Source organism: Rhinoraja longicauda, chromosome 31 (genome assembly GCF_053455715.1).
Source record: "Rhinoraja longicauda isolate Sanriku21f chromosome 31, sRhiLon1.1, whole genome shotgun sequence".
In the NCBI taxonomy this organism is placed as follows: domain Eukaryota; kingdom Metazoa; phylum Chordata; class Chondrichthyes; order Rajiformes; family Arhynchobatidae; genus Rhinoraja; species Rhinoraja longicauda.
This window is the reverse complement of record NC_135983.1, coordinates 3,544,556-3,570,115: the sequence shown is the minus strand read 5'-3', so window position 1 is coordinate 3,570,115 and position 25,560 is coordinate 3,544,556. Positions and strand designations below refer to the sequence as shown.

The following is a 25,560-nucleotide window of genomic DNA, read 5'->3' as shown; positions in this document are numbered from 1 at the left end:
TTTTTCCTGCAGCCCTTCTTGAATATCGGCACAATATTTGCCACCCGCCAGTCTTCCAGCACCTCTCCTGTATTTAAAGACGACTCATAAATTTCAACCAGGGCTCCCGCAATTTCCTCTCTGGTTTCCCACAATGTCCTTGGATACATCTGATATTAACAGAAGTAAAGAGACACTTCTTTCCAGTGCATGGCAGTCAGTAACCAGAGGACCCAGACAGCAAATGGCAAAATCGAAAGGATGCTGAGAAGTTTTAAACATTTCCAGTAGATTATCACCACAGGAAAGGGTGAAATATAAAAGTAGAATAAGCAGAAACTTGCAAAATGAACTAAGTTTAGTGTATTAGTTTAGAGATGCAGCATTGAAACGGACCCTTCGGCCCACTGAGTCCACACTGGTCACCCAGCACCCGTCCACACTAGTTCTATGTTGTACCACTTTCGCAGCCACTCCCTACACCGTAAAGGCAATTTTGCAGAGGGTCAATTAACTTAAAACCCGGATGTCTTTGGGAGTGGGAGGAAACCGGAGCACCCGGAGGAAACTCACGTCATCACAGGGAGAATGTGCAAACTCCACAAGGACAGCACCCGAGGTCAAGATCGAACCCAGATCTCGCACACTGAGGTGGCAGCCTTACCAGCTGCACCACTGTGCTGCCTTAATATGTGTTTGACAAAGAAACCAATAACAAATAAATAAATAACATGGAACTGGGGTAAAGATGAAATGATGAAATGAATGCCCACCTCCTGAGTGTTAAGCTCTACAACCTTGAGGTTTAGCATCCTTAATCGATAGCAAAGTCCAGGAGTACACAGGTCAATGAGTAGCATGAACTGAGATGCAAACAGATGAATCACGATGGTATTAAATCGGCAATAGACAATAGGTGCAGGAGTAGGCCATTTGGCCCTTCAAGCCAGCACCGCCATTCAATGTGATCATGGCTGATCATTCACAATCAGTACCCCATTCCTGCCTTCCCCCCATACCCTGACTCCGCTATCTTTAAGAGCTCTATCTAGCTCTCTCTTGAAAGCATCCAGAGAATTGGCCTCCACTGCCTTCTGAGGCAGAGAATTCCACAGATTTCCAAGTTTTTCCTCATCTCCGTTCTAAATGGCCTACCCCTTATTCTTAAACTGTGGCCCCTGGTTCTGGGCTCACCCAACATTGGGAACATGTTTCCTGGCTCTAATGTGTCCAATCCCTTAATAATCTTATATGTTTCAATAAGATCCCCTCTCATCCGTCTAAATTCCAGCGTATACAAGCCTAGTCGCTCCAGTCTTTCAACATATGACAGTCCCGCCATTCCGGGAATTAACCAAATGAACCTATGCTGCACGTCCTCAATAGCAAGAATATTATTCCATTCCATTCCATTCCATTCATGCAGCAACATTTTCTTTAGCCGTTACGTCAATCAGAATCAGTAACAAAGCAGTAACACCCCAGTACCAAAAACATTTAAGCACATTATGCTTGCAACCATAGAGATGTGAGGCAGAATGTAACCCAAAGCAGCTGGAAAATTGCCGAGTGTACGATATTTGAAAATTTGCATTCAGTGTGAAACTTGTTCTTCATTAAACAGAGGCTGCTTTATGTCAGGGACGAGAGAGAAATGTAGTTTGGGTTTTCAAAAATAATTGCCTCACCCGTAAATACAGAGCTGAAATTGGGATAACACACAGTCAGGTTCCAATGAAGACAATATAGCTACTCGAGTTTGCCCCATTGATCACCAAAATCAGAACGTGATTTACTTCCATTTAAATGCTGTAAAGAAATCTCATCACTTTTTTCTTGTACGTTTAAAATAGGAAAATGGGAAACAAAATTTCACACTAACAATGAGATAGCATGGCAAATGCCAAAAGGATTGCTCTATGATATACATTTTGTTACAGTGGAAAGAGAGGTTTAGTTTTTTATTTAGAGATACAGCATGGAAACATGTTCTGAGGCCTTCCTAGTCCACACCAACCATCGATCACACATTTACATTGGTTCTAATGTTATCCCACTTTCACATCCACGCTTTACACACTTGGGGCAATTTACAGAGGCCAATGAAACTACAAACCCATGTGTAGGAAGGAACTGCAGATGTTGGTCTACACCATAAACATATAAAGCTGGAGTTACTCAGCAGGTCAGGCAGCATCTCTGGAGAATAGGAATAGGTGACTTTCAGGTCAAAACCCTTCTTCAGTCTGACATATGAACCCACGTGTCTTTAGGATGTGGGAGGAAACCAGAGCACCCAGAAGAAACCCATGCGGTCACACCAAGAACGTGCAAACTCCACATAGATAACACCTGAGGTCAGGTTCAAACCCAGTCGCTGGCTTTGTGCAGTGGTGGCTCTACCAGATGTGCCACCCTAGGTGCAAATAACGGTTTTGTTGTTGAAGAAATTAGAGGTTAGGGTTTTATCTGCTAAGACTATGGCTGTCAGAGGTGGAATAACTAAATTCAGGGATGACAAATGTAGAAGCACAGAAAGTCAGAGCTGGAAGAGATTACAGACCTGGAGAGGAGAGAAGACCCTGGGGAGTTTGGAAACAAGAATGCATATTTTAACATTAGAGACATTGTTAATAGGGTTGTGGAGACTTTGGGGCAAGTCTGCACATTAGCCACTGTTTTAAATGGGATCATGCTTAAAGAGAGCTGCTCTTAACGGAAAACTGGTGCCTTGAATATTCACCACAGATTATGCAGTAAAACGTCCAAAGGTGCTGTAATAAAGTGCTTAAGTCCACGCTAAGAAGCACCTACATCATAGGATCTGCAGTACATTACAGCTCCGAGCTGCTACCATCAACTGCCTGACGTAGGCAAGTTCTTAATATTATAAAGCACATACTAGGCGGGACTACTACTAACAAGCACTACGATTGGCTAGCATGCAATAGCCCATCTACAGGTGCTTCACGAGGGAAACTCCGAATAAAATTCTACAATTCTACAATGAATGCTAAATTCTGATGTCTTCAGAGAGAAGATCAAAAACTTTGTTTCAAGGAGGGTCTAATATGGGATTAAATGGAGCAGAGAGAGAGAGAGAGGGGATGGGGGAGGGGGTTGGTAAGAAAAATATCAGGCTTGGGGCCTAGCCACTACAATGGTAGGATGAAGGAAATCAAGATCAGATCAAGAGTCAAGAGTGTTTAATTGTCAAAAAAAAAGCACTTAACTGTGATATGTACTGACAACAGAATAACGAAATTCTTACTTGCAGCAGCATAACAGGCCGATAAACGGAATACACTTAAATAATATAATAAACAAAAAATAAATGGATAACCCCAAAACAATGTTAAAAAGCCTGAAGTCCTTAGTGTGACCAAAGACAGTTCATAGTTGAGGTTAGTGTTGTATAATGTTCAGGAGCCTGAACTCTGGCTGTTGGGGAGAAGCAGTTGTTGAATCCGATGGTCAAGGGTTTTCAGAATCAAATCTGTACTTAAAGACAATGATCTTAAGGGACTCCTCCAGAGAAGAAAACGTAACAAAGTAGTACAGGCAAATAAGGGGAGTGCAGATTTCCTTAAAAAAAAATTACCTTAATTTCATATTTATCAGCACTTAATAGAATATAGTCTCCTGGTTTGTGCATCACAGATTCTACATGGCTGACTTGTAAAATCACCTATATTAAACAAGAAGAAAGTAAAAATCAGCAAATAGTCAGGGAGTGGAACATCAGAATTACTTTACAATTAAGAAAACAGAGTTTGGGTCCTCAGGCCCATTATAAGTATAACAGAACAACGTATGTTATGATTTTAAGCAAAGATTGAGGTAAAATATCACATCATTTACATGAATGTCACCAAGTCAGACACTTCCTATAAATGAAATTCACACTTACAAGCAACTTTATTTAATTAATGTATAAATTGGGATTTGTGCTCATCATGGCAAAACTACCGATCAAAAATCCAATCAACTTCCATTTTTAAATGAAGGTCACTGTGTATAAACTCCAGCACTATGCCATTGAAAGGAGATTGTGTTTCATATGGTTTCACAGACAATGCTTTGACAAACATTCAAGTTTTAGTTTTAGAGATACAGAAAAGAAACAGACCCTTCGGCCCACAGAGTCCATGCTGACCAGCATTAGTACTATCCTCCACACTAGGGACAGTTTTTGAGAAGCCTATGAACCTACAAGCCCACACATCTTTGGAATGTGGGAGGAAACCGGAGCACCCGGGGAAACCCCACGCAGGTCACGGACAGAACGCACAAAGTCCATACAGGCAACACCTCCTTAGTCAGGATCAAATCCAGGTCTCTGGCACTGTGAGGCAGCAACTCTCCCACTGTGCCACTGTGCCGCCCCTGGTCTACCCATCACTGCTCGTTGTGGAGAGGCAGCGGTGCCATGGAGATGTTAGAAGATGTAAAATGCAGGTGGTTGAAAACCACTCCGGGGCTTGTGCAATGGGGAGAGGTGGAGTTTTGAATGTAAGGAGCTATGTCCAATTAATTAAACATACAATTATTTATCGCAATCACATTAATCAACATTTTGGTAAGAATTGAGCTCGATTACCATACAATGACTACCTGTTTTTGCTCAGTGTCTAAATTTCCTACTTGTCTAACATAATAACAGCACGTCTGTTGCAACCGACATCAATTCACTAGTCAACTTTGCATGCCGTGACATGAATGGTAATAAAGTTCACTCACTAGAACTCAGATAACTAAGCATTAGTAAATGGTGAGATGCAAGTTATTTTTCATTTGATATATCTACTCAGCATTTTTCATCAAGGTGCTGCAAGCCAGATGTGATGAGAAGATTAAATACAAGGAAGAGGGAATGGTGGAATATTGCCCTTGATAGTTAGAATCTCAAATCTCACCCTTCACTTATGGCAGCCCAAACTTGTCTTCTGTCTGTTGGTGGATAGGCTCAGTTAATGGGATCTTAAAAATGAATTGTTTTGCCTCATACCTTCTGCCTTTTCATCGCTGGCCCTTGTTGGGCCAACGGGTCTGTTTCCACTCTGTATCTCTAAAGTCGAATTAATTTATTTTTATTTTTTAAAAAGCTTTTATCCACCCACCTCACCTGTATAAGCCTATTACCTGCCAGGCTTTGTCCTGAACCTTCTTTCTTCACACCCCCCCCCCCCCCCCAATAATCATTCTGAAAGAGGGTCCCGATCCGAAACATCACCTATCCATGTTGTCCAGAGATGCTGCCTGACCCCTTGGGTTACTCCAGCAGTTTGTGCCTTCTTTGAAGTGAATGATGCACCAGGAAATTGACTCTTTCCAAGGGACATAACAAGGCAAAACAGAATGGAACAAACAATGTACCCCATAAACTGCTCAGGATAATTCAGGAATTTGTAGATAAACCTTCTTCACTGTCCACCATACCTCCAATTTTACTATCCAACTATTGCTCTGGGTTGAGTCACATAAAAACCAGTTTAGGTAAACAAAAAATAATTCCTTCCCGTGAGGACATTAGTGAACTGACAATAAGAATGCTGTGGCCATTATCTAATGGACAATTTAAATTCCTCAAAGGTTGTAGCGGGATTTGAACTCATGTCTGGATCAATTAGGGCAGGCCACTTGACTAAGCACATGACTTTGCATCTTTGTGTCGAGGTTCCCCACGTCTCAATCATTTTCATGTTGCAACAAATTTAATACAACAGAATGAATAAAAGTTAGGAAAAAGAGGATGCCACATAATACCTTGGTCACCCATTCAGTATGTTCAGTGAGTGTATTCAGGCATATTCCCGTAGATAGCGACCATACCTTCACAGTGAAATCTGCAGACCCACTGACCAGTGTATCCAGCTCATCACAATAATCAACACTGAAAACTAAAGAGAGATCAATTTACAATGTTAGAATTGACAAACAAACCAAAAAGAGGTAATGTGCTCTGAAATAATGCTTTCAGTAGCATTTGTGCCTGCAATCCCTGCATCTTTACCAATATCCCTTTTTGATGTTATCAAGGAAGTCTAGCAGTGAATAGAAATGAACCTTTGGAGTCCAAGGCAAGGAAAGAACAACTGAGTCAAATGACAATAATTACTCAATCTTTTAGTTATTTTCAATGTATTCACAATTTGGAAGAATTCATCATTTTCCGTGACCTTTTTAGAGGTAGTGGTTTAATTCCAATGGTGATGTGAACTATAATCAGAAGCTTTAGGGTTATATTCCGTTCAGATTTGTGACTTACAACTCAAGTGGCAGCATAGAAGAATGTGCACTTGGTTCAAGGAAGTTAATGATGCCTGTAAGCCTTGAAAAGAATTTAGTAGATGAAAGATTATTAATGTCAAGTGTAGTTAACAAACAGCTACTATATTTACTGCACCTAGTGTCACTTGCAGCCAATAAAATATCTGAAAATATTTTTCCAATAAGGAGAAAATTACTGATCGTCGTCAATATAGAGGTGATCTTATAGAGGTGTATAAAATCATGAGAGGAATAGATTGGGTAGATGCATAGAGTCTCTTTCCCAGAGTAATGGAATTGAGGACCAGAGGACTTAGGTTTAAGGTGAAGGGGAAAAGATTTAATAGAAATCTGAAGGGTAACCTTTTTCACACAAAGGGCGGTGGTTGAATAGAATGAGCTGCCAGAGGAGGTAGTTGAGACAGGGACTATCCCAATGTTTAAGAAACAGTTAGACAGGTACATGGATAGGACAGGTTAGGAGGGATATGGGCCAAACACAGGCAGGTGGGACTCGTGTAACTCAGGCATGTTGGCCGGTGTGGGCAAGTTGGGCCGAAGGGCCTGTTTCCACGCTGTATGACTCTGGCTCTATTACAAAATCTAAATGGTGAAAACTAAACTTTGAGGCACCCACTTAACACGTGATAACCCATGAATGAATGGATGAGCTCAATTATACCCGACATTAAGAGTTTGGCACTAAAAATTGCCAGCTCGGCTTTTGTGGACTTCAAACAGAAGTTGCATGGCTAGATTCATGTAATCATTATCACCACAAAGAAAATATAAAAACCTATACCACGATGCAGTAAAAGAACATTTGGGAGTTTCATTAATTACAGGAACATTGACCCTATTTAGAGTTGGTTTTGTTTTTGAGACACAGCGAGGAAAAAAGCCTTGTGGCCCACGGAGTCCACGCCGATCAGCAATCACCCAGACACTAATTCTATCCACACACTCGGGACAATTTACAGAAGCCAATTAACCTACAAACCTGCAAGTTTCTGGATGGTGGGAGGAAACCCACACAGCCGCCGGGAGAACGTGCAAACTCCTTGCAGAGAGCACTCGTAGTCAGGATCGATCCCGGATCTCTGGCGCTGTAAGGCAGCAACTAAGTACCTCCCCAATTTTAAGCTCTATTTTAAGCCATGTTACATCAAACATTACGCTGGGGTAGTGGCAAACGTGCAAATTTAACAGCAATTTACAATTTCACTGCAAGCTTCCTCTAATGACGGCACACAGCGGGAGTGTTGGTAAGATTATCCACAAAGGTATATTTGCCGATTACTACCTGCCCCTGTATGGCCTCGGAAGTTGTGGGTTTTTGCTCCTGAGCTCCAGTCCCAACAGGCTATTGTGTTGTCAAACGATCCAGTAACCAGCTTCTGTTCGTCGAACTTTACTGCAGCACACGTGTGCGTCTGGATGCCGTAAATACACTGACCAGTACAAACGTCCCAGAGTTTGGCAGAGAGATCGTCAGACCCTGCGGTTTTACAAAGAAAAATAGCTCATCTTTTTAGCACTGCAAACAATACTGTGATATTGAGATGTAGTAAGTTAAGACACAAGTTAATCATGGATTACTCACTAATTCCAATTGATATAATATACAACTTGATCTTTCTGATGTAACAGGTATGTACATAATTATACCAAACAATGCCTGCAGCCTAACATTACATCAGCCAGTAAACTCCTCCTGAATGTTTCATTGATGGAACAGCTCTCTCTAAATCCAGATCCCTAAATCATCAGTAGCAAAAATTATTGAAGATTCTTAGGGACAGGATTTACGAGCACTTGGAAAAGCAGGAACTTATGGATGGACACAAAATGCTGGAATAACTCAGCAGGTCTCTGGAGAAAAAGAATAAGGTGACGTCACCAGTCGAGACCCTTCTTCAGACCCGAATCAACTATTCCTTTTCTCCAGAGATGCTGCCTGACCCGCTGAGTTACTCCAGCATCTTGTGGCTCTGATATCAACCAGTGTCAGCAGTTCCTTCCTACACATATTATGGATAGTCAGCATGGCTTTGAGCAGAGGAGGTCCTGACTCTGAAATACGATCATGTTTTGTGAGGAAATGACAAAGATTATTGATGAGGATATGACACTGAATGTTTTCTACATAGACTTAAGTCAAGCATTTGATAAGATCCCTTTATAATAGGCTGGTCCAGAGGATTAAGTCACATCGGATCAACAGCGAGTTGGTAAGTCGATTCAAAATTGGCATGGTTATAGAATTAGACGGTATGGGTAGAGGAGTGTTTTGCTGATTTAAGGAGTGTGCCCAGTGGCATTCTAAAAGAATCAGTGTTGGAATCTCTAATTGATAATATATATTTATGATTTTGATGAAAATGTAGGCGGTCTTGTTGGCAGGTTTGCAGATGACATGTAAATAGGTGGAGTTGTGGATAGTGAGGAAGGTTATCAAACGATACGTCAGGATACAGTACGGTTAATAACGTGGGCAGAGAAATGGCAGCTGGTTCAATCGGGACACGTATGAGGTGCTGCATTTTAGGATTTCAAATACAAGAGGAAAGTATAGAGTAAATTGCAGGACCTTTAAGTGCATTGGAATAAAGAGGAAATCTCACCGTACAAAAGTTCATCGAAATGGCGCCCAAACCAAGCGACTCTTTGCATGCGGGTCATTGAAGTGGATCTGAAAATCACGCATTACAATCGCTCCGCTCTTTTAAATCTCTATTCCTACAGCAAGTGTACACTGCGCAGGGCTTGATTGTGATCATGTATTGTCTTTCCGGTAACTGGTTAACAATAGTCTTTCACTGTACCTCGGTACATGTGACAAAAAAGGAAACTAAAAATAAAGTTCCCTTAAAGTGGATAGAGTGATAAAGAAGATGTTTGCCTTCTTCATTTGGGCCATCGAATATACAAGTTGGTGAGTCATATTGCAATTGTACAAAACTTTCTCCAGAGAAGCTGCCTGACCCGCTCCAACTGAGTTACTCCAGCATTTGGTTTGGTTACATTTGGAGTATTGTGTGTGTTTCTGTCACACTATCGGAAATATGTGGAGGCTTTGGAAAGTGTACAGAAGAAGTTCCCAAGAATGTTGCCAAAACTGAAGGATATCAGCTATAAACAGAGGTCGGCCAAACTTTGAATGCCTTCTCTTGAGCATTGGAGACTGAGGGGTAACCCGATAAATGCAAATACATGAGATAGTCAGTGTCCTTTTCCCCAGGGTGGAAATCTCAAAAACCTAGATTTGATACTAGAGGGGGAAATGTTTAAAGATGTGCAAGGCAAGTTTTGTTTTAAACACAGAGTGGGAGGTGCCTAGAATACACCGGCTGGGGAAATGGCACCAGATAGGATAGCAAAGTTTAGGAGGCATTATACGGACACATGAGCAGGCAGAAAGGCCACATTGGATTAGTTAAATTGGCAACACGTTTGGTACAAACACGTTGGGCCCGAGGGCCGGTCCCCATGCAGTACAATTCTATGTTCTGTGAGCAGAGGAGGACCTCCAGGCAACACGTGAAAATTAAGCAAAGTACAACTATAGCAATTTCAACCATAAAGCACCAGTAACATCTGAAAGCTTGAAAGTGGTTAATCAATTATGTTGTACCCTCAAAATTTGCTTGAGTCATTTGCTGTCAACTTTTAATTGTCGAGCCCAAGACCCAAAGCTCAATACACTGCTCAGCCTTTGCTTGTAACTTGCTGACATAAAGATGCTAGCTCAACAAAACGTATAGTGTCTATCAAGACCTTGGAAATAACTAACAGTGACTTTTTGGGGGGGGGGGCTGGGGGGGGTAGAAGGAAGCTCATTGTTGTTGCTTTGGACTGCAAAGGATTATTTAATTTGCTTCAGTGCTCCAGGTTCAGTTTGTATTGAAACGTAGAGCATGTACCTACTCACTGTAAGCAGTATTGTGTACAAAGCACACCTTGTCAAGCTTCATTAGATCAATAGATCATCAGTCAATGCACAAAACACATTATGATATAGTATTAAAACCGTATGAACACGTTAAACTCATATAAACTATATCTGCAAACTAAATACGAATAAAACTAATACATAAGGTCAGAGGTCATAAGTGATAGATGAATTAGACCATTTGGTCCATCAAGTCTGCTCCGCCATTCAATCATGGCTGATCTAACTTTCACTCCTAACCCCATTCTAACCCCATTCTTCTGCCTTCTCCCCATAACCCATGACACCCGTACTAATCAAGAATCTATCTATCTCTGCCGTAAAAATATCCATTGATGGCCTCCACAGCCTCCTGTGGCAAAGAATTCCACAGATTCGCCACCCTCTGACTAAATAAATTCCTCCTCATCTCCTTCCTAAAGGAACATCCTTTAATTCTAAGCCTATGACCTCTAGTGTTAGACTCTCCCACTAGTGGAAACACCCTTTCCGCATCCCCCACTTTATTCAAGCCGTTCACTATTTGGTAAGTTTCAATCAGGTACCCCTTCATCCTTCTAAACTCCAGCGAGTACAGGCCCAGTGCCGTCAAACTCTCATCATGTGTTAACCTACTTATTCCTGGGATCATTCTTGTAAACCTCCTCTGGACCCTCTCCAGAGGCAGCACATCCTTCCTCAGATATAGTGCCCAAAATTGCTCACAATACTCCAAATACGGCCTGACCAGTGTTTTATAGAGCCTCAGCATTACACCCCTGTTTTTGTATTCAAGCCATCTTGAAATAAATGCTAGCATGGATCCATAAATCCATGGATATAAAGAAAGCAAATTTCTCTAAAAACAAGAAATATTTAGGAAGGAACTGCGGATGCTGGTTTAAACTGAAGATAGACACAAAATGTTGGAGTAACTCAGCGGAACAAGCAGCATTTCTGGAGAGGAATGGGTGATGTTTTGGATCAAAACCCTTCTTCAGACTGAAAGTCATGGGAAAGGGAAATGAGAGATATAGACGATGATGTAGAGATATAGAACAAATGAATGAAAGATATGCAAAAAAGTAACAATGACAAAGGAAACAGGGCATTATTAGCTGTTTGCTAGGCGAGAACGAGAAGCTGGTGTGACTTGGGTGGGAGAGGAATGGAAAGAGTGGGAATGTAGGAGTAACTTGAAGTTAGAGAAATCAATATTCATACCCTTGTAAGCTGCCCAAGCAAAATATGAGGTGCTGTTCCTTCAATTTACGTTTAGCCTCACTCTGACATTGGAGGAGGCCTAGGACAGAAAGGTCAGTGTGGAAATAGAAAGGGGAATTAAAGTGTTTAACAACCGGGAGATCAGGTAACAATGCCCTATTTCCTTTGTCATTGTCACTTTTTTTTGCATATCTTTTATTCATTTATTCTATATCTCTCTACATCATCGTCTATATCTCTCGCTTCCCTTTGCCGTGAATTTCAGTCTGAAGAAGGATCTCGACCCGAAACGTCACCCATTATTCTCTCCAGAGATGCTCCCTGTCTGTCCTGCTAAGTTACTCCAGTATTTTGTGTCTAGCAATAAGAAATGATTGATGGAAATCCTGAATGAATATTGCCAAGGCCATTGCTTTTGCTGAATTTAAACTCAGTTCAATTGGGTGAATGCTAATGTGACTGTCATTTGAATATTCAGCCAGGTCGCCACTAAGCACAACTATGTTGACTTCACTTGATGGAAGGGAGGAAAGAAACAAATTCCAAAGTAGATTACTCGCCTACTTCCCACCAACCATAAACCAGCAACGCTACAGATGGAGAGAGAAATGCAGCACCCAGTCTTTGCATTTGGTTGTGGCAGGTAATACATAGAACACAGAAAAGCATTGCACAAAACAAGTCCCATGGCCCACAAGATCTGTGCCGAACATGATGCCAAGACCTACTCTTATCTGCCCGCGTGTAATCCGAATCACACCGTTCCCTGCATATCTATGACTTGAGATGCAGCGCGGAAACAGGCCTTTCCGCCCACAGAGCCCGTGCCAACCAGTGTTCACCCCGTACACTAGCACTATCCTACGGACTAGGGACAATTTACAACTTACCTATGCCAATTAACTTACAAACCTTACAAACGTCTTTGGCGTGTAGGAGGAAACCATAGCTCCCGGAGAAAACCACGCAGGTCACGGGGAGAACGTACAAATTCCATACAGGCAGCTCCCACAGTCAGGATCAAACCTGGGTCTTTGGCGTTGTAAGGCAGCAACCCTACTGCTGCGCCACCGTGCCTATCGAAAAGCACTGTGGTATCTGCCCCAACTCCCACCCCCGGCAGTGTGTTCCAGCACTCACCATCCTCTGTGTAAAAGATTTACCCTCCACATCTCCTTTAAACTCTGCCCCTTTCACCCTAAAGTGATGCCCTCTCATGTTTGGCATTTCCATTCTGGCAAAGACCCAGAGAAGTCGATCAATAGCAAAGCTGAAGCACAAGAAGATGCACCATTTTTGACTATCAAGTCTTTTGCACGATTTATTCCTTGATTTTGTGGCTGATATTTCAGCAAACATTTCGTAATGTACGCTGCATGCATTTTGTTCCCAGGTGTTCTTGGAACGCTGTTCTGCGATACTGACCTGTACACAACAATCCATCTTTATAATAGAGAGCGTACACTCTGGCACTGTGGCCAATTAAGGAGGACGTCTCAAAAGCTTCTTTGTCCTGTAATTGCTTGATCCTCCTAACTGCCTTCAGGTAGATCTTCTTCCAGTGTAGCGTGTCTTCAATGGTATCATCGATCTGCCACCCCAAGCTCCGACAGGCTTCCTGCCACACTTCAGTACAGATGCTTATCACTTTATTCCACTGCTTACAGACCAGGCAGCAATTGAGTAAGGTTGGAGGATCAAGCCACTTCAACAGATAAAAACTAAGCTCCAGTGGAAGGAGTTTGAGGAAGTCTCTTTTCAGAAGTGTCTCTAGATTATTGGAGAGGTGTCTCAGCTGGACGGCCCCACTCAAGCTGATCAGATGGTCCAAAGACTCATTCTTCTGGGAATCTGTCAGTGTGATAAAAGTGCTGGAGAGAGATTCAAGCCATGCATTAAAGTCCTTTCTCTCCATATGGCCATGTGACAATATACCTGTGGGGGGGAAAAAAACCACATTAAGTCTGGAACAAATTGAAGCAAGGAGAGCAGTTTAATATTTTAGCTCAAACATTGTATTGCGCTGCAAGTAGCCTTGCAATTTTCGCAGCGGGGGAGATATTCTGCCAATCAAATATTTTATTCATCCATCACGAGTGCTTCAAAACAACCGAAGTTTCAATCTTCTTTACATTGCTTTGTAAAAGTTATTCACAATTAACCTTAGGAGAGGAAACTTATCGAGAATAGGAAAAGTTTAGAGAGACATGGGTCTGATGAGGGGCAGGTAGGATGAGAGTAGATGGGGAATGTTGGTTGGCATGGGCAAGATGGGCCAAAGGGCCTGTTCCCATGCTGTGTGACTCAAATTACAAGCTTCTGCTTCACCAACTCTAAAGAGCAGCTGCTTCAACTGCTACTTCAAACTTTAATCAGTACTCAGGCTTTATGAAATTTAAGAGAAAAAATTAGCAAAAGTACTTGAATCTTTGCGCACCAATGGCCAGTAGTATTCTCTTAATCAATGTGAAATGCTGTCAGAATTCTAGGACAGAACCACCTTGTTGAATCATTGAATGAAAAAAGACATCTGGATTTGCAGTTTTCTCGTAAAATTTAATTCTGCCATTAAAATACCAAACTCTCTGGAGTAACTGATCTATCTTTCTGTTTCTATTCAGTGGAACAAGCATCTAAATATTTTCAGATTTGTGATAATCATTTTGTTGTGCACAGATGTAGATTTGCAGTTAATTGACATGCCCAAAACTTTAAAGCCATTTTTGTGGAGACCTCAGTCAATTATCTAAAAAATAGAGAGCAACCATGAACTCCTTCTGCAAAGCAACACTGGGGGAGGGGTAAGAATTGCGAACTCAAGCTTCCTTTAATAGTAGATAGACACAAAATACTGGAGTAACTCGGCGCGACAGGCCGCATCTCTGGATAGAAGGAATGGGTGACGTTTTCCTATCCAGAGATGCTGCCTGTCCTGTTGAATTACTCCAGTATTTTGTGTCTATCTTCGGTTTAAACCAGCATCTGCAGTTCCTCCCCAACACCATTTCATCTGCTCCAGCTTCCTTTAATTGGCTTGCATTCCCAGGGTCCCCAGTAAGGAGCTCATCAATAATGAATCACGCCATTGATCACTTCTACAAGTTCATACATGATTACAGTAACCTAATGGGTGTTATTTTTCTATCTCCAAATGAAAAGGACGCCGTGGAACTTTATGAAGGTGTCCAAGGTCAGCAAGAATTTAAACACAGCTTCATGTTGCAACGTAGAAATGGGTTTCATAGCAGGGCACAATCAGGGGAATGTACACCTCCACTCAGACAGTAACTTTAACAGCATTAAGCTTTTCTTACAGAACTTTGCTGCTCTGCAGAAGATACATCTTCCTGTTGGGAAGCAACACCATCAGCTCTGCACAGAAAATGAAGCAATCTATGCCTCAGTGCAGTGCGACGACATTGACATTCAGGCAAGCTGCAAGTACCATTAGCACAACAAATGTCAGCAACCACTTATCCTTGATAATCAATGGCACTAAATTGCCAAATCATCCATCATCAAAGCCGTGAAAGCAGTGAGTGGAAACTTTACAAGTCTTGTTACATAAACACTGTAGCTGCAAGTTCATATCATAGACCAGATAACCTCTAGCTAGTGATTTATCCCGACTGCTCAGAGCTTTACCACAAGCTTTAACATCATCTGCAAGGTGAGTCAACACTGAGATAGAATGCTCCTGACTTGCTGATTGACTGCAGCACCAAACATTCACAAAGCTGAATGCAACTCAACTCAGATTGTCCATGTCTTCTTGAAGCCTCTTTATATATCCTCTGTAATGAGAATCATGAGGGGAATAGATAAGGTGAAAGCACAGAGTATTTTGCCAGGGTCGGGGGAACCAAGTGCCAGAGGACATAGGTTTTAAGGTGAGAGGGGAAAGATTTAATAGAACCCGAGGGACAACTGTTTCCTCACAGGCATATGGAACGAGGAGCGGCAAGTTATATAAGTTGGATAAAGTACAGTTGGGGTCCATTGCAGGTGTGGGTGAGTGAGGCCCGGAGCTGCGGGAAAGTCAGAGCGAGGGCTTGCTGGTGCCGGCGCATCGCAGCCAGGGTGGAACGCAGGGCACGGAAGGAGAACTGTTGGGAAAAGTGGCAGGTTGACTGTCGGAACCTGTGGTCCGGGTGGGGTCCGAACTGGGACTGAAGGTCCCAGTCTGAAGAAGGGTCTCGACCCAAAACCTCACCCATTCCTTCTCTCCTGAGATGCTGTCTGACCTGCTGAGTTACTCCAGCATTTTATGTCTACTTCGAGCTGCCAGAGGAGGTAGTTGAGAAGATTACTAAAATAGCACTTAAAAGACATTTGGACAGGTACAGGATTAGGAAAGGTTTAGAAGGATATGGGCAAAATGCAGGCAGGTGGGGCAAGTGGAGATAGGGCATCATGGTCGGCATAGGCAAGGTGGGTCGAAGTGCCTGTTTCTCATCTGAATGACTATGACTTTAAGCTCAACACTGCCAGAGACAACGCAATCCATGTACCACCTGGGCATGGTGGTTGCTGTTCCTTCATCAATGGATCTAAATGCTGGCATTCACTAACCTATGGAGACACATTCACCCAAAGGACTGCAGTATTTTAGGGCATGAGCTTGTAAGGCTACTCAGTAAATACTAGCCTTTCCATTAAAACACCCATCCCAAAGATTAATCAAAGGGGAAGGATTTCAGGCTTCCACTTGCTCACTAAAGCCAGTGTGATGTCTTCCTTCAACCACACTTAACTAACAAGCTATGTGTGTTCTAACTATTGGGTAATGAGGCTTTACTCAGTAAAGTGCCATTAAACCATTGCCCAGAACAGAAATGTACCTATTCCCACATCTTTAAGAAGACTGCATAGAGAAGGGTGGTGCACCTGTTCACACAGCGAGTATAAGAAAATAACTGCAGATGCTGGTACAAATCGAAGGTATTTATTCACAAAATGCTGGAGTAACTCAGCAGGTCAGGCAGCATCTCAGGAGAGAAGGAATGGGTGACGTTTCGGGTCGAGACCCTTCTTCAGACTGATGTCAGGGGGCAGGATAAAGGAAGGATATAGGTGGAGACAGGAAGATAGAGGGAGATCTGGGAAGGAGGAGGGGAAGAGAGGGACAGAGGAACTATCTAAAGTTGGAGAAGTCGATGTCAGAGGAACTATCTTTGAAGATACCAGGTTAGGGACAATCAGAGCAGACAGCACAGACAATTCTCCAGCCAGGAATTACTCTACTTGGCTCTCTCATTTATTCCCTCACACCTGAGCTTGGGTTGCCAGTAATCTAGCGAACCCTCACATTAAAATGTCTCCAGCATAATCAAGGACGGGTAGCCTCCCCTCCACTCCCTCTTCTCCCCTCTCCCATCAGACAAGAGGAATACAAGTGTGAAAATACATGTCTCCAGATTCAGGGACAGTTTCTTCCTAGCTATTATCAGACAACTGAACCACACAATAGACAATAGGCAATAGACAACAGGTGCAGGAGGAGGCCATTCGGCCTTTCGAGCCAGCACCGCCATTCAATGTGATCATGGCTGATCATTCTCTATCAGTACCCCGTTCCTGCCAACAACCAACAACCAGAGAGCCGTCCTGAGCAACTATCTACCTCATTGGAGACCCTCGGACTATCTTTCATCAGACTTTACTGGACTTGATCCTGCGCTAAACGTTATTCACGTTATTCCCTTTATCATGTATCAGTGCACTGTGGATGGCTCGATTGTAATCATGTATAGTCTTTCCGCTGACTGGTTGACACGCAACAAAAACTTTTCCCTGTACCTCCGTACACATGACAATAAATTTAACTAAATGACATCCTTCTTTCCCTTCTCCTCGTTGAGGTGAACCACAAAGCAACAAAGATGATCGGACCAAGGACAAAACAAAGGTGCTCACGTTCATCAAACCAACCACCGACATTGTAATGCACAGACCAACTCAAATCTTGGCTTCATTGAAGATTCGGACAGGTCGATGGTGCCGCAATTTTACAGCACCTTGGTTTAAGATTACTTATCTGAAGACAAACCAAGACAAACATGCACACATCAAAAGGTGCAAGGGTCACATTCTACATTGGCTCGAGTTCAAAATCCACTGAGTTGAAATGTACTAGATGCAAACATCATTATCAAGAGAGGCTGCATCAGCAAAGCCAGTATGAAAAGCTAGTCCAACTTTAAAAAGGAGGGATCATTGTAATGCTGAAAAATACAAAGGTCTTATTTAACAACAAAGCCCCATAGAATACACGACTTCTACGGTATTAATGAATGGATGATAAATCAATCAACAAAACATCAGTAACGATGGAAATCTAAAAAGAATGACTGTATATGCTCAGATGTTCAGACAGCAACTGAGAAACAGCAGGTGTAGGCTAATATTTCAGCGTCTTTCAAAACCTTGATATATACACCAGGTTCCCCCGTCCACCCAACCCCCCCCCCCCGCTCAGATTCTGCTTCTCGAGTATAAAGAACATCTTTTGGTTTTCCTGTGGGATTCAACACTCCAGCCAAGATTTCAGTGACCTGCACGGGAGGTTTTGTCCAAACCACAAAGGGCAGGACGATGGCACAGTTGCAGAGTTGCTGCCCCACAGCACAAGAGCCCCGGGTTCGATCCAGACTATGGGTGCTTTTTGTATGGAGTTAGTATGTTCTCCCCAAGACCTGCGTGGGTTTTCTCCAGGAACACTGGTTTCCTCCTAAACCCCAAACGTACAGGTTTGTAAGATAACTGGCTTTGGTAAAATTGTAAATTATCTCCAGTGTGTACGATCGTGCTAGTTTACAGGCATCACTGGTCGGCGTGGACTCAGTGGGCCGAAGGGCCCATTTCCATGCTGTATCTCTAACTAAATTAAACACTGACATTTAAATCCCAGATCTCCAGCTAAAATTAATAGCGGTCTTTATTTGCACTATATCCAAAGAAACTGAAAAAGTATGTGCCATGCAACTACAGAGCATTTCTTTCATATATTGGTCTGGCACATCATTTTGTGTTGTCTGGTATCTGAAATATACTGAGTATGCCAATGTCGTAACAATGTAAATGAATCATGAGCATTGCCAAAGATGCTTATCACACAGCATTGAAGTACAATGGCAAGAGTGCAATTCCATTGCAAACAATCCAGAGACATGTCGACCCTTCTATACCAGATCCCCTTCAGAGGCTCAGGAACTGAGCATCCTCACAGAATGACGTTATGACCATCAATTCACAGGCAAGAGAAAAACCGTCTATTGATTTAATTGTGTAGCCTTATTATTTAACCACAGGTCTTGAGGTTTGATGTTTATTCATGGTTCGATCAATTTGCTCAAGTGAACCAAATTTACAAGCTTAAATCACTGTCTGAGCTGACAACTAAAACGTAATTCTAGATCTGCAAATTTTGTCCAAACTCTAAACTGTTGATATGTCAAGGAAAATATTCCAAGTAATGGATGTGCATTCCCCCATGGAGAAAGCACAATTGAGAGATATAGCATAGAAACAGGCCCTTCGGCCCACCGAGTCTGTACCGACCAGCGATCCCCTTGTACACTCGCAGAATCCCATACTCTCGGGACAATTTTGGTTTTGCAACTTACCAAAGCCAATTGACGTATTTGGAATGTGCGAGGAAATCGGAGAAGCACAGGGTGAATGTAGAAACTTCGTACACACATAGTCAGGATCGAATTCAGGTCTCTGGCACGGTAAGGCAGCACTTCTACCAGAATAAATTATCTTAGAGCCGTGCCACTATAAACACGATTTGTCTTTGTGATATTCTACAACCTGAAGGGTAAAGAACCACAGTTTTTTGTCATTAAATGTGAAGTGATACATTTGACCATTTGAAGCTGAAGGATGTCCAGTTCAAATATCATTACAAAAAACATTGTTTTCCAATTTTGCTAGAATCCACGTTTTGTTTGCTTTCAAAAGTAAAATGACATTCCATCTCCACATCTCACTTTGGTAACAAAAGTGTCTCAGTGAGGACAAAAATAAAGTAGCCAGAAATTTTACAAGAAATGTCAGCAAATGTGCCAAGCTTAGATACCGAGGCGAAGCATATGTAACTGCAATAGTAAAACATGACAACAATTTTGGCATTAGTTTAGTTATGCCATACAGCGTGGGGATGGTCCCTACGGCCCACCAAGGATCACCCATACACGAGTTCAATCCTATACACTAGGAATAATTTACAGAAGCCATTTAACCTACAAACCTGCGCGTCTTTAGAGTATGGGAGGAAACCAGACCACCTGGAGAAAACTCATGCGGTCACAGGGAGAACGTGCAAACTCCATACAGACAGCACCCGTGGTCAGGATCGAACCTGGGTCTCTGGTGCTGTGAGGCAGCAGGTCTAACCACTGTGCCACTGATCTGAGGGCTTTGGAAGGAATACCAGGAACTCGCACCTATTACAGCAATGCGAGGTTTACCTGGAATAACTGGATTACCTGGAATGATATGGTATAATGGCACATGATGCCGAGAGTTGCAACATTCATTTTTGTACATTGCGATCACAACCTCCGGCCTTAAGCTTTTCTTTGGGGAAGGTTCCCTTAGGAAAAGTTATGATTTTGTTTCAAATGATGGGCAAGTAAATCACTCAACACTACTTGAGTTAAGTAGTGCAAATTAAGTAGTGATTAAGTAGTGCAAATTCATTCCAAATAATTGGAAGTAAATGTTGGGCAGACTAGGACTTTATTTCTTGGAGCTTTAGTGACTGAGGAAGGATCTTATAGAGGTGTATAAAATCACAAAGGGAATAGATAGAGTGAATGTACAGAATCGTTTACCCAGAGCAGGGGTATCAAGAACCAAAGGACAAAGGTTTTAAGTGAGAGAGGAAAGATTTAATAGGAACCAGAGGGGAAATTTTTGAGGTATATGGAATGTTGCCAGGGGAAGTCATTGAGGCAGGTACTATAACACCATTTAAAAGACATTTGGACAGGTACACGAATAGGAAAGGTTTAAAGGGCATGGACCTAATGCACAGGTGGGATTATGTAGACGGGGCATCTTGGTCGGTATGGACAAGTTGGGCTGCAGGGCCTGTTTCCATACTGTAAGACCATGAAATAGATTCATACAGCACAGTGGCAGTGTAGCCAACCTTACCACCATAACCACCTACCATAACTACATATATAATGATCATTCACAATCCATCAGCAAATCCACAAACTCAACTCACCAACCTCAAACTTAGTAATGCCAATCCCATCCACTCCAAACACAAACTCCCCTCCTTAAATTAAACTCCCTACCAATGACGGAGAGGGAGAAGACATGGAATAACAGATCGGTTAGTTTAACATTAGGGAAAATCCTAAAATTTACTAATTTACGAAGACACAAAATGCTGGAGTAACTCAGCGGAACAGGCAACATCTCTGGAGAGAAGGAATAGGTGACGTTTTGGGTCATGACCCTTTTAGCATCCAGCAAGGTCAGTTTTAGCTACCTATTCTTATTTGCTCTTGGGAAGGCTGTGATATCGGCATATTGAAAATAATAGGAATGGCCAGAGTCAAACTTGTTTAGTCATATAGCATGGAACCAACTTGTCCATGCCGACCAAGATTTCTGATCCAAGCTAGTCCCATTGCCCATGTTTGGCCCATATAATTTTTAACCTTTCCTATCCAAGTGTCTTTTAAATGTTGCTATGGTGCCTGCCTCAACTACCTCACTGACTGCTTGTTCAATATACCCACCACCTGCTCTTTTTGTGGCTTTGACTAGCAAAATGGATAAAGGGGAACCAATTGATGGGGTGTATTCAGGTCTCTGATAAGATGCCGCATAAAACATTATGAAGCAGAGTGCACGGGACTGATGAAAACATACCAGCAACAACTGAGGATCAAACAGACGCCAAACAGTATAGGAATAAATGGCTCATATTTTTGGGACTGTGAAAACGTAGCTGTTCACAATCTATGTCGAATAATTTGATGAGACAAAGCTGGATGGCATTTTGGGTGAATACAGAGAAGCTTGAAGGATAGATGAATAGATGAGGACATGGCAAATGAAATAATATGAAGTCATTTGCTTTGGTGGAAAGAAAAAACATCTGTGTATGTTGAAAATGGTTCTCCATTTGAAGCTGTTGTTCAGAAGAGACTGGTTGTACTTGTACATGATTCACTGAAGTTAATGTGTAGATACAGCAAACAATTAGGGATGCAAATCAGAAATTGTCGCATTTTATTGCAAAAGAATCAAAGTTCAAGGGAAAAAGCGGCTTGGTGCAATTATATAGGGCCTGGACGAGGCAGCAGCTGGAAAAATGTACATATCTCTGGTCTCCCAACAAAAAGCTCGTATTTGCACCGGTGGAACTGCTTTGGGCATGCACAAGCTGCGCCAGAATCAAAGAAGTACAGTGTTTGTACGTTCTCCCTGTGACCGCGTGCCTTTTCTCTGGGTGCTCCGGTTTCTCCCCCCCCACCACTCCAAAGACATACAGGTTTGTAGGTTAATTGGCTTGAGTAAAATTGTAAATTGTCCCTAGTGTGTATGATAGTGCTAATGTACGGGTAGGAAAATAACTGCAGATGCTGGTACAAATCGAAGGTATCACAAAAAGCTGGGTTAACTCAGCGGGTCAGGCTGCATCTCAGGAGAGAAGGAATGGGTGACGTTTCGGGTCGAGACCTTTCTTCAGACTGATGTCAGGGGAGGGGGCGGGACAAAGAAAGCATGTAGTTGGAGACAAGAAGACAGTGAGAGAACTGGGAAGGGGAAGGGGAAAGAGAGGGACAGAGGAGCAATCTAAAGTTAGAGAAATCAATGTTTATACCGCTGGGGTGTAAACTGCCCAAGCGAAATATGAGTTGTTGAGCACTCTCGTGGGCCCTAGCTATGCCTGCCTCTTTGTCGGGTACGTCGAACAATCCCTGTTCCAGACGTACACCGGCCCCATCCCCGAACTCTAGCTCCGCTACATTGACGACTGCATTGGTGCTACCTCTTGTACCCATGCAGAACTCACTGACTTCATACATTTCACCACTAATCTCCATTCTGCTCTTAAATATACTTGGACCATCTCCGACATCTCCCTTCCGTTTTTGGATTTCACCATCTCCATCACAGGAGATAGACTAGTGACTGAAATCTACTACAAACCCACTGACTCGCACAGCTATCTGGACTACACTTCTTCCCAACCTGTCTCCTGTAAAAAGTCTATTCCCTACTCCCAATTCCTCCGTTTACGCCGCATCTGCGCCCGGGATGAGGTGTTTCACACTAGGGCATCAGAGAGGTTCTCATTCTTTAGGAAATTGGGCTTCCCCTCTTCCATTATAGACGAGGCTCTCATTAGGGCCTTCTCTATATCCCGCTCCCAGTTCGTAACAGGGATACTCCCCCTCGTTCTCACCTTCCACCCCATTAGCCAGCGTATACAACAAATTATCCTCCAACATTTCCGCCACCTCCAACGGGACCCCACTACTGGCCACATCTTCCCATCCCCTCCCCTTTTTGCTTTCCGCAGAGGCCGTTCCCTCCGTAACTCCCTGGTCCACTCGTCCCTTCCCACCCAAACCTCCCCCTCCCTGGGCACTTTCCCCTGCAACCACAGGAAATGCAACACCTGTCCCTTTACCTCCCCCCTCGACTCCATCCAAGGACCCAAAGTCTTTCCAGGTGAGACAGAGGTTCACCTGCACCTCCTCCAACCTCATCTATTGTATCCGCTGTTCCAGATGTCAACTTCTCTACATCGGCGAGACCAAACGCAGGCTCGGCAATCGTTTCGCTCAACACCTTCGCTCAGTCCGCCTTAACCAACCTGATCTCCCGGTGGCTGAGCACTTCAACTCCCCCTCCCACTCTCAGTCTGACCTTTCTGTCATGGGCCTCCTCCAGTGCCATAGTGAGGCCCACCGCAAATTGGAGGAACAGCACCTCATATTTCGCTTGGGCAGCTTGAACCCCAGCGGTATGAACATTGATTTCTCTAACTTTAGATTGCTCCTTTGTCCCTCTCTTTCCTCTCCCCCTTCCCAGTTCTCCCACTGTCTTCCTGTGCCAGCTACATCCTTTCTTTGTCCCGCCCCCTCCCCTGACATCAGTCTGAAGAAAGGTCTCGACCCGAAACGTCACCCATTCCTTCTCTCCTGAGATGCTGCCTGACCCGCTGAGTTACTCCAGCTTTTTGTGGTACCTTCTAATGTACGGCGTGGCGTGGTCATTGGTCGGCGTGGACTCAGTGGGCCGAAGGGCCTGTTTGCGTGCAGTGTCTCTAAACTAAAGTATCTCAGAACCAGGCCTTTCAGCTGAATTTAGTCCATCAACCACCCACTTACTATGTTCTTATATTAATCTATTGGTCCACCCTTCATTTTCATCAACTCTCCCCAGATTCAGTCAAGCATCTACACAACTGGAGCAATTTACAGTGGCCAATTAACCCAGCAACCTGCACGTTGTTGGGATGACGGAGGACCCTGATGATACCTGCGCAATCACAGGGAGCATATCCAACCACAGCACTGACAGCACCCAAGGTCAGGACCAATCTTGGTTCTCTGACACTGTGAGGTAGCAAGTCCATGAGCAGTGCTACCTGTGAATGGGGTAGGGAGCTAGGATTGGGAATGACAAACAGGATACTTGTACAGGGCAAAACCAAACATCTCAGACCTCTAACCTCCGAAGGAGTCTCAAACCGAAACGTCACCTATTCCTTCTTTCCAGACATGCTGCCTGTCCCACTGAGTTACTCCAGCATGTTTTTTCGATCCTCTGAAGATTACAATGTCAGGCACAAAACCTCTTCCACGGGTATACGCAACAGATGAAGATGATGCAGCAAGTGTGTCAAAAACTAAGAACAGCACAATGGCACAGCTAGTAGAGCCGCTGTCTCACAGTACCAGAGACCCGGTTTCAATCTGGACATCAGGTCCCTGTCTGCGTAAGAGTTTACATGTTCTCCCTGTGACCGTGTGGATTTCCTCCAGATGCTCTAATTTCTTCCCACATCCCAAAACAAACAGATTTGCAGGTTAATTGGCCTCTAAAATTGCCCCTAGTATGTAGCCAGTGGATGCAAAGTGGAAATAACATAGAACTGGTGTAAACGAGTGATCAATGGTCAGTGTGGACTCAGTGAGCAGAAAGGCCTGTCTCCATGCTTTATCTTTCAATCAAAACAAGGAGCAACTGTCAAGCAGAGCCAACCTTTCTAGGAAAACATGAACAAACAACATTTCTTCACTCTGAGGGCAGCATCACCCAAGAAGGCTGTAGAAACCCTGGTACAGAGTATATCTGCAGCGGTACAGTTACTCAACCTTCCCCTCCACCCCAACCCCTCACCCCCCAGCCATTCAATCCCACTCCCTCCTCCCCAGCCACTCCCCATCATCCCTCCTTCCCCTTCCATTCCCCCTCTATCCTCCAACCACTCCCCCCTTCCCATCCCACTCCCCCCTTCCCATCCCACTCCCCCCTTCCCATCCCACTCCCCCTTTCCCATCCCACTCCCCCCTTCCCATCCCACTCCACCATGGACTCTCCCCTTCCCTTCCAACTCCCCTCTTCATCCCTTCCCCATCCCCCCCCCCCTTCCTACAGTCACTCAAGCCCTCCTCCCCTCACAACTCACCCTCTTCCAAAGCCACTCCCCCACCCATCCCCTCCCCTTGAGGGAAGGCCGAGATAGATCAACACGCCCCACTTGAGCGGGGTGGGGGTGTGTAGCGGAGTTGAACACTTTCCACGGGCACGGCTCGGGTGAGGTGGTGTGGTGCGGGGTGTGTAGTGCGGTCTCACCCGGCGCTGGGCGGCGTGGGCATCGCTGCCGTGGGCGTGCGGGCGGGCGGGCGCGGAGCCGGTGGACGGACGGGCCCGGGGCCGGAGCGGGAGCGGCGACAAGTCCAAGTTTGCCACGGCCGGAACTGGCGTCACAGCCTGGCGCGCACCGCCGCCTGCCACGCATGCGCAGTTGCAAAAGGCCCTGCAGGGGCCCCGGCTTGGCCCACCTCACGCACGATATTGGGACACTTGCTAGGATGCCATAGATCCGATCATGTATGTGCAGGTTTACCTTGACAGCGCTCCGCAGGAGGGAGGGAAGGGAAAGTAAT

General features: G+C 43.9%; 1 protein-coding gene across 3 annotated transcripts in view; it reads right to left on the bottom strand.

Annotated features, from left to right (window-relative positions):
• The window catches only part of fbxw2 (F-box and WD repeat domain containing 2), a 33,555-nt gene extending 8,176 nt beyond the window's left edge, over positions 1-25,379 (bottom strand). The window contains exons 1-6 of one of the 3 annotated variants that reach the window (XM_078425925.1): positions 25,080-25,234; positions 19,030-19,219; positions 12,830-13,339; positions 7,553-7,747; positions 5,746-5,879; positions 3,581-3,667 (exon numbers count right to left, since the gene is read on the bottom strand). In XM_078425925.1, the coding sequence (XP_078282051.1) occupies positions 3,581-3,667; positions 5,746-5,879; positions 7,553-7,747; positions 12,830-13,319 (906 nt within the window). In that variant the 5' untranslated portion in view covers positions 13,320-13,339; positions 19,030-19,219; positions 25,080-25,234. The other 2 variants (XM_078425926.1, XM_078425924.1) reach the window with 2 other exon arrangements.
• Positions 25,380-25,560: the final 181 nt, after the last annotated feature.